This window comes from Mucor mucedo, assembly GCF_025094135.1.
Source record: "Mucor mucedo strain NRRL 3635 chromosome Unknown EV154scaffold_359, whole genome shotgun sequence".
NCBI classification, from domain to species: Eukaryota; Fungi; Mucoromycota; class Mucoromycetes; order Mucorales; family Mucoraceae; genus Mucor; species Mucor mucedo.
Window position 1 is genome coordinate 1 of NW_026252643.1, and position 10,568 is coordinate 10,568.

Here is a 10,568-nt window from a genome sequence, read left to right on the forward strand (position 1 = left end):
GGACAGGCGGACAGGACAGACAGAAGAATACTTGCTTACAAGAACAAAGAAATAAAAGATAATTATTATTTTTATTATAAGAGAGAGAGAGAGAGAGAGAAAGAAGAAAAGAGGAGAGAGGGTTGTTAGATAATATATCTGATGAAGGGGAAGAAAGAAGAGGGAAAGTTAGGCTATATTTATAGTAAAGGATTGTATAGATATTTAGCATAAAAATAAGCAATGACAAAGTTTAGTAAGTCATTACTTATTTATGACACATATTCGATGATTGATGGCTGACACGTAGATGACAAGGTGCTGACAAAGAATTACCAAAATTAATGCATCTACGTGACACGATCATGACATCGTGAGTATCGCTTTAAAGATCTCGCCTTTAAAGTTGTCCGTTTCGCGATGGATAAGATAAGAACAAACCTTGTTGTTTCGCTGCAAGTTTCGTTTCTGTCCAAAGGAAAGGAATGTAACTGCTGGGATCGTATTAGATATAATCTACCATGTCCGTGTATCATCAGTAACAATCCCGGAGTGCTTCCGTTGTCGATTGTAGATGAACGTTGGAGATTTGAGCGTGATGAAGGTATTGTATAGAAGAAGAAAAGAAAGACACATGTTTGCAAATATAGATGGTTTTAATGATGTCTGCCTTTTAGATTACGAGGAGGCTAACGAAAACAAAGATGACGGTAAAGCCATGGCCGAGAATGTTAGCGAGAAGAAAAACGGTAAGGTCTTTTTTTATCTTGCAGTTATGGGAAGTAAATTGAGGGGGGGGGATGATATACCTGTATATTGTTGTATTGCTATTTCGGTAAATATATTTAAATAAAACGAAATTCTTCATCAATTGTGATATATTATAAATGGTACACTACAATTTTTGTTGTGTTGCTTAAATGTATGTGATGATCATTATTGTTCGATATGTGTTTTTTAAAGTTTTATGAAATTATATCCTATAATATTGTGTGTAATTTAAGAAAATAGAAAACTAATAAAGTTATAATCCCAATTATTTAATAATAGACGAAGTGAATGTGGAAAAAGAAGTCAAGGCCGAAGTTACATGTATAAATGCAGCAAAAGCAAGGTATGATCTTGATAGAGAAGGTAAGTTAAACAAAAACAGTATTGCTGCTATTAAAATTAAATAGATAAAACAAAAACAAAAATAGACGATGAAATTGTAGATACCACTATTCGGGTTCAGGAAGGTAATTTGTTCAGAAATAAAGAGATGGCAATCACAAATTCATAATTTTTATAAAACAAAAGTTGATAAGGATGAAACAAGTGAAGAAGAGTGTTGCAATGAGGATGTAAAAAGTATGCCAGCTAATAATGACACACCTTTGCCATCCAAAGGTAGTTTTAAATGAAACGAGGCTTTTTCGAACCAAACCTCCGTTTCAGTAAACATTTTGACCTTCGCTGCGCTGCGGTAAATTTTTGACCTGCATTATGGTTCGGTACGCTGCGCTTTGAAAAAGCCTCGTGCTGCCGCAGGCCTGTTTTTGAAATAACAAACTTAACATATATTAATTAACCATGAAGCCCATGCACCATTATAACTTAAGCTACACTGCCTATTATTAGTTTGATACTGGAGAAAACTTTGATGTTTCTCAATATATGTATAAATATCTGGAAAAAGACGATATCCCTAGACCCAGGCAGGAAAGTTGATCTACGCAAAAAGTATCAATTGTTTATTTATCTAATAAGCTATTCTATGCGCAGTGTTTTTGTTTCATAATGAAAGACTTGATAATCCAAAATATTAATTTTAAAGGCGACCCCTTCATCGACCTAAAACAATTAATTTTCCAGTTGTTCTCGAATAATGACATATTGTTTGTGAAAAAGTGTTCATAGACTGTTTCTCTAAACTCGATAATATAATGCTTAATACTATTGGTTGTTATACTGGGCCGGAGGGTAACCTCCACCCCGAAAACCCCATAGTAACAATTTTATTTGCAATGATTTTTTCCGTAAAGGTCACTTTTTATATTATGACTTTCTCCAAACAATCAGTTTTTATATATGATCTTTTTTTTTAGTCTAATGATTAATACTATGGGTCGTATTCTTGGGAGGAGTGGTTTTCCCATCCTCTATTGTATCTCGGCTCAGAAATATTACGCCATAAAAAAAATCATGCTTTAAAAACACAGCGCTGTAAAAAAAAAAGGAATATTGTTTTTCAGAAGGTAACAATTTAATGCTAAATAATATTGGCCATATTCTTGGGGGGAGGGGGAACCCCTCCCCCCAAACCCCCCACCCCTCTTGCGGGGGAAACCCCCGAACCCCCTCAAAAAAATCGTAACTCTGTGACTGTTTTTTACAATTCCTAATTCCTATTATTTTTATATATTAATTATTCCACGAGTAAAAAAAAATAGGAACGCTCAATATTTTAATGTTATAGAACGTACAGAAGAGGGACCAGAGAAAAACAGAGAAAGGATGATTCTCCGTGTTGAGAAGCTTTTGCATGGTATGTTTACCAAAATCACTCTTTGGGAACGCAACAAGAAGTAGGTGATGCTATTAAAGTATTGGAAAAGGCCGATTTGGATATCAAAGAGCCAGTAATTAAAATGGACGAGCCGCAACCCCCATCTGTATATACAAACAGAAAGAGACGCAGGTTGAAGCGTGGTATCAAAAGTAGCATCCAGAGACTAAAGATTGCGAAGGAGCTATTCGACGATCACCAGCTGAAGGAGATAAAAAAAAAGGAGAAAAAAGAAAAGGAAGAGGAAGAATTTGAAAGAAAAAGAAAAAATTGTTTCTCGAAGAAAGAGAGGTAGCTCTTGAACAAAAGAAAAGAAAGTTGACCCTTTTTGATTCTCAAGACCCAAACTATGCCAAAAGTGATGTGAAAATTGAAAAAGAAACATCGCATTATGATCGGTACGAGAAATGCAGATAAAAAACGTTATATACAAACTTACATGTAAACGATTGTTAGAGTCACTTCTTACCTTAATGCCAAAAAGGATGTAGCATTTAATTGGATTCATATCCAACCTAAAAATTTTATTGCTGCAATTCATGACGTCGGGGCTGATGGAAATTGTGGCTTTAGGGCTGTAGCATTAGAGGTATTTAACGACCAAAGTAAATGGATAAAGGCTAAACATCACATGCTTGAAATCTACCCCAAATACCGTGATACCTTGTATAAGCCAGTTGATGAAAAGGTAATCGAATTGGAAAGAATTAAGATGGTCAAACGGTTGAACTCTACTAAATCACCATGTTTCAACCAAGAGGATCAGATATTGTGGTTTAGTACGTTCAGCTGTCCACAGGTTGTAGCCGATACATTCGAACGTCCGGTAATCCTCTTTTCCTATGTCAAATATCCGTTGAAAGAAACTGGAGAATTTAGAGAGAATCGTGAGGCACAAGTTTTTTTTCCTTTGATCAACATGCCGCTTCAAAATGTTGATAAACCAATTACGCTCCTTTACTCGTCGTCTCATTTCTACGTCGTCGAGTTCCATCATACACCAACAGGACGTATAAAAAAATTTGAAAAACCTGTTGTAGATATGGATCATGATCGTTTAAGACGATCATACGCTGATATCTGCAGCGAACAAGATTATGCAATCCTTTATTAAATGCTTCCTTAAACAATCTTTCTTAGTTCTTCAAAAAAAAAAAAATTTACCTTCAATAAAAATTCGTATTACTTATATGTCTTGTTTATATTTTTTCTTAATTTCGTATCGTATTTTAAAGATTTTTTACTTTAACAGTTAATGTTTTTTAGCTTTAATCACTTCACACATACTATGTTTTTTTTTTACCTTATTATCTTCGATTCGTTGCATTAGAAAACTATGCCAAATTCAATTACAAATTGTTCATAATTTATTTAATTTGGGAACCTTTTTAACTAATCCATACGAAACACTTTGTTTGTTTGCAGAATTCAGAAAACTATTTTAATGCCAAAACTTTATTGTTTAAGCAAATACTGGAGCACACAACCAAAGAATGGCTCTTGTTGATACTGCTTATATGCAAAACCCTTTTTCCCAAATTTGTATCTTTTTTTCCTTTCCCGGCACTTTTCAAATACACGCTCAGTACACGATCTCTCCAATATGAAACGTCACTCTTTTTGAGCTTTTGAATCGATTTACTTATATACCCGAATGTTTGAGCGGTTTTTAAAAGTAGAGGACTGCTTTGCTTTTGATTTTTAGGCAGAGGGAGGGGGACACGCGTTTATTATTAAAAAAAATTTGTTGTTATCTTTGTGTAGTAAAATTAGAATTGGGAGGAATGTTCGAAGAGTGGATACGAGAGAGAAACAATTGATTGAAGCTGTTTAATTCTTCGAGCTCAGTTTCGGTCAAAGTATATTGTTGGCGTTTAAGTTTATGAATGCTAGAAAGCAGAGTGTCAAAATATGTTGAGGAATTACTTGGAGTGATGGGAGAAGCTTGTTCTGTCGAAGTAGGAAGGCTTGAATCATCGACAGAGTCCTGGGGAATGGTTGAAAAAGTGGGGTCGAAAGAAAATATTTAATGAAAGGTTAGTAAAAACATGAAGCCGTAAAGATTTCAATAGTATTTATGTTTACCTTCAAATACAGAGAACATGGACATATCACGCTTCAACAAATACATGTGTTTGCATGTGATATTGTTAAAGTGGAAGTCAGGGCAACTGCAAGTGATCATTTGTAGATCTTCCACCACAACATCATCACTTACACCAGGAGTCGAGAAAGAAGAAACAACATAAACACTTCTACCATCAGAACCAGTGGTTGCAGTTTCGATCATATGTTCCAAGCATCAGAACTGATGGCCTCTGCCTGCATCTCTTTTTTGCGGTGTCGTCTTTCTTCAGGACCCATTCTTCCAACTTTCGAGAAGATACGACTGATGTTGTTAGCATACTCGAGCAGAACATTCTTCACCAAAACAGACACCAGTCGATCAACTCTACGGTTTCTTTTTCTGTCAAGATAAGTAGTCTTCAATTGGTTGTGCCAACGGCGAACAAAAAAGATAGGACGAATTTCGATTTCCCGGTGATTAGTAATAGTTACACATGTATCCGGGTACTCGGAAATTTGCAAAAATTTGGGCGCTTCCGAAAATCGTATTTTCGGATAGCTGGGATTAAAAGTGACGGACTATCTGCTTTTGAAATTTTAAAATTGTTTTTAAGGCTTAAGAGAATGGGTATTAGCCGTCACAAAGTCATCCGCATATGTAAACAATAGCATTGTTTTGTGCGCATCTGATGCACGTACTTTTAAATTTCTATTATTTAAACTGAACAACTAATCGCTGTTCAAAGTTTTAAGTTTGGTCTTATAACGATTGCAGAGCCGCGATCACTCATTACCAAGTCATCCGCACCTGTACCCTATTGCCCTTATTTAGGCGCAGCTGATAAAGTTAATTCCAAATCGCTACCGTCCGAATTTGTTTACTAATCAAATATCCAAGATTTACAACAAGCGTACTTTGGTAACTGGTCTAATTTGGAGTTGCCCTAATCGTAGAAATGTCATATATACAGTGCCTTAAATTTGTAGAAAATTAATTTCACATTTTTAGGCATTGAAGTAATATAGTCTAGCCGGAAGTAAATTATTATTTTATGGGTTTCGGTATAGACTACCCGATAAAAAAAAATTAGAAACGATCTTTTGTATAAACTGAAGTAATAGTCGTAGCATTTACTGGTTTCGATTAGCCTAAAAGTTTAATTTCAACCGTCAAAATCTCGAAAACACTGTGGTAACATAAAAAACATACTAAATCGGGGACGTGTATTAGGTGTATTTTTATAACAAACAAATCGTTGAACTATAGCCGAATGTGTAAATCGAATGTTAAAGAACGTGAAGGTCCGCAGTTTGAGTCCAGGTTAAGAATTTTTTGTTTACATTAGGAACCTATTTGTTAGGCTGTTACAAGTGACTTTGCAGTTGTTGGGGGCTTGTGGAAATAAAAAAAGTTTTCAATTATATTTATTTGCTCTTCCTTCCTTTCTTCATGTAAGTTTCTTTTTTATTTGAATTAACATTAGCGCTGTGTGTCCTAACTAATTCTTATTCTCCTTTTTTTTCAATCGTTCTCCATTCGTAATAATTTTGACATATTCCCACCCAATTTCAATAACCAATTGCACCTTACTTCCGTTGTTAGTAATTTCAAAATGAGTTCAGCAATTCTTGTTCGAGATCATGTCGAAGATAACGCAATTACTCCTGCTCGTCCCAGAGGTCGTCAGATCGGTCAAGTTGTTGCCCCATACCGTTCCAGAGTACCCGTTAACGTAATTGCAACTGAATTAGACCATTTATCAGGAAGACCTGAGGATACAGAAAGGTAGGTCAATAAAATCCGTTACAAAAGGGATTTATTCTAACTTCGTAGTTTTTTAGATATGTTGGTGAGGAACTCGGTGTTTTTCAATTGGTTGATCTCAAGTGTAATGTTGCGGGTTGCCAAAAGGACATGTATCGTAAGTGGAGGGAGAATCGTGGAAGATATTATTATCATTGCAACGGTAGTAGCGATACGCACAAGAAACGTTATCAATCAGCTGCCAAGAACACCTTTTTTTATCGCAGAAAACTTAGAATCGATTTGTCTTACCGCAGTCTCAATCAATACGTGGAAAACTCTTCAATCACAAAAGTTCATGGTAGATACACGATATCTCTCCCTGCCGTTGGAAAATTAACCAAGGACGTCAATACTCTTATGCTCTGTGATTACGTCAACAGAAACATGCCCTTTCGTCTAGGCTCTTCACCTGATTGCGATCATATCCAGATCGACGAATCAAAGTTTGGTAAACGTAAGCACCACCGAGGACATCGCGTTGAGGGTGTCTGGGTGTTCGGTATGGTGGAAGCCATTAAAGTCGGTGAGGAGGTGTCCAAGACCAACGGCCGTTTTACAAGAAGCCTTTGTTTCGTGCTGGCCGATTTTTGTGTGCACCGTGCCCAACCGTACTACGGCCACCTTGAAACCTATAATCGAACGTCACTGCGAACCAAATACCGTCATCCGTTCAGATGGTTGGAAGGGATATGACTTTATGCATCCCCCTGATGTTCTTTTGGAGGATGGAACCTACGAAAATAACGAAGGCCGGTACGAAGATGGTGATTATTACTTCAGACAACACCAAGTTGTTAATCACTCAAAAAGTTTTGGTACCAAGGATCAGGTTAGGGTAACCATACGCCTGGGTATATCCATACCAATGTTATCGAAAGCATGTGGGTTGATTTGAAACGGTTGGTTGCTTTTTGCTACCGAAATGAGCAGTATTGTGCGGAGAAACTTTTGGAGTATCTGTGGAAAAAAGAAAATCCAAGCGTTTTGGAAGGATTGAATCGTGCGTTGAAGGAGGTAGTATACACTTCTGGTACAGTAGGTCCAATTGCAGAGCTTAACGTACCGCAATTGTTTACAAGAGGGGAAAATGGACTCTGTCCAGAGCGCCAACGTCAGCATGAAGCCCGCTTGGAATCTCGTCGTGTCGCCTGGATTCGACGCAATCCGAATGGAGCTGAAAATGATGCTAGCTCATCCGGCAGTGATGACGAAGGTCACTCGTCCAATAGCAATGCTTCCGAAGGCAGTAAAGATTCTGACTGGAGTGGTAACAAAGACAATGACATGGGTGAGTGGAACGAATCTGGTGCAGATGATCTTCCTGTTCAACAAGCCGAAGCCAATCCAGAAGCAAGCCAAGACAATCAGCGTAGAAGCGTAACTGCAGCAAGTGGTACAAGAAGAGCAACTAGAGCAACAGTCGCTTCCTCCCAGGCTGAAACCTCTTCAGCCTCATCTGGTTTTTTCCCGTAGTCGCTACTCTTCTCGTGGCCGCCCAGCTTCCCGTCGTCCTGTTGGAAGACCAGCTGGGCCAAATAAACGGGTCAGGGTAAGAAGTGGCGCTGGCCCTGGTCGTCCCACCGGATCACGCACTCGGGTAGTAGCTAGCGATCCTACGCCTATTGCACCAGTTGCACCAGCACCAAGACCAGTTGGTCGACCTTGTCTAGAAATTAGACCGCCATGTTCAGCAGAATCATCAATCCCAAGAACACGCCATAACACAAGACCATCTAGAAAATAAAATTTGAAAATAAAATTTAACTTCTTTATATGTAAATGTGCTTTTTCCTTGTGTTCCCTTGCGTTTATATATAATTTAATAGGTACTATTGAAGTTTTTGTTATTCGACAATACGTGTATAACTGACTTAAAACACTTTGGCAGCTTTGCCTGCTTAAAACATCTTTTAGTAAAACCGATTATACGTACCAATTAAGCTCAACAGAATATCCCGCAATTAAAAATCTTTGTAAAAAAACAGTGTTACATCAATTGCGCATAGGATGATGTGGTATTTAGCCATTTTTACCGTGGTCGAATTATGTTATACGATCATAATCGACAATGTTTGATACTATTGTGATCACTAATAATCCCACAAAAAAGCAATAATAAACTATTGAACTAGGCGGATAATTCCTGTCTATTTTTTGCTCATAAAAAGCAATTAAGCTATCAAAGGTGTCATTTTATTCTCTTGTCCCATAATTATTACGAATGGTAAGAAAAATAAGCAGGCATAGCTACGATGCAAAATTTTCAAGACATGTTTACAAACTTGAAACCTAATTTTTATTTCTGTCCTTTTTTTCCAACGGATTTATGTCTTAGCTTTTTGTTAAACTACTTCCAACTTTTTACTTTTTTTTTTAAAAAAAAAAACCCTCTTAAAAACTACGTTACTATTATTGTTTTTGTCTTTTTTTGAAAGGTACTGTGTTTCCACTCTCAATTTACCGAATGTTTGAAAAGTCCGCCCACTTTTTTGAAAAAAATTGGCCAATTGTGTGAAGTTAAATTGCCCAGAAAAAAAATTATTTTGCCCGAATGTTTGAACTTAATTTGCCCACCTTTTCGAAAATAATTTGCCCACTTCTTACAAATATTTTTACCAGCTCAGTGAACTTTTATAAAATTATTCAAAACGAATTTCTTTCAAGAAGATGGTAGAGGTAGAATTGTAAATGCATCTGGAGAAGAAGTATCAAATTTTGTTGTAGAACACTCATTTCGCATGACAAAATTGGTGAATCTCAAGAACTACATTAAAAATAAAAAAGTAACCACAGATAATGAAGAACCTAAGGATATTGACATGTCAGAAGCAGCAAAAAGGGTAGAAAGACCAACTGTTTACAACTATTACACAGATGAAGATCGATTGCGTTATTTCTATTTCATTCAGGAAAAGCTCATGAAACCGTCTGAAGCTTCCAAAGTCCGCTAACGTCAACTATGAGACTGCAAGAAAGTGGAAACGTGCTTACGATCAAGATCCAGATAAGAACATTCCCTTTAAAAAAACCAATCGCACGTCAAACAGACCCGAAAGCAAGCTAAATGAACAACACAAAGCTTACCTTACGGACTTTTTTGACGAAAACCCATCAGCTGTCATCCAAGATGCGGTGGAAAATCTGACCAAAAGCTTTGAAGGTCTGCAAATAAAGAAAAGTAGAGTTGCAGAGTTTATGAAAGAGGATTGCAACCTCAGTATCAAAGTAGTCACCCGTCACCCTGTAGCCAGAAATAGCAACAAAACATTGGAGGCTCGTGCTAAATTTGTTGAGGAATGGCCTGCTAAAGGGATGGATTTTATGAAAAATTGTGTCTTCCTTGATGAATCGGGTTTCGACATAAACATGCGCCGTTCAAGAGCTTGGTCACAACGAGGAACTGAGGCCGTTATTGAGTCACCCTCTGCGAGAGGGGTTTCGCATACCGTAATCGGCGCGGTATCAGCATTTGGGGTTGTAAATCTGAGTATCAGGGATCCAGGTAACGTAAAAAGAAGAAAAGTGGTAGGAGCCACTAAGCGTAAGGTACCTGGTGATGCAGCATCAGCAATCCCTAAAGGTACAACTGCTGGTCATTACCTTCAGTTTATAAGCGACACCTTGGATATCATGGACGAATTTCCAAATATGAAAGGATTTCACATTGTTATGGACAATGCCCCAATTCATAGTCATAGCCTTGTTGACCCTTTGATTGAAGAAAGAGGTTATGTACCCGTATACTTACCTCCTTATTCACCTGAGCTAAATCCTATTGAGATGTTTTGGAAAGTGTTAAAAGATAAGGTTAAACGTGGTAAACTTAGCAGTTTAGAGACTCTTACTACTAGAGTAATTGAAGGCTGCCACGATGTTCCCATCGAACACATTCAAAATTTTATCCAGCATTCTATCAATACTTTTCCCAAATGTTTAAACAAAGAATTGTTATAAAAATTTAACCATTACTTTGGCCATGTTATTTCTAAGAAGTGGGCAAATTATTTTCGAAAAGGTGGGCAAATTAAGTTCAAACATTCGGGCAAAATAATTTTTTTTTCTGGGCAATTTAACTTCACACAATTGGCCAATTTTTTTCAAAAAAGTGGGCGGACTTTTCAAGCATTCGGTAAATTGAGAGTGGAAGCACAGTAACGTTTCAATTGC

The 10,568-nt window shown here is 37.1% G+C and overlaps 1 protein-coding gene across 1 annotated transcript; it reads left to right on the forward strand.

The window, feature by feature from the left end:
* Positions 1–6,207: 6,207 nt before the first annotated feature.
* EV154DRAFT_586631 (uncharacterized protein) lies at positions 6,208–7,874 on the forward strand (the record flags this gene model as incomplete). Its single annotated transcript, XM_051606790.1, has 4 exons — positions 6,208–6,380; positions 6,437–6,990; positions 7,076–7,236; positions 7,332–7,874. The coding sequence occupies 4 exons, from the start codon at positions 6,208–6,210 to the stop codon at positions 7,872–7,874; spliced, it is 1,431 nt and encodes a 476-aa protein (XP_051449895.1).
* Positions 7,875–10,568: the final 2,694 nt, after the last annotated feature.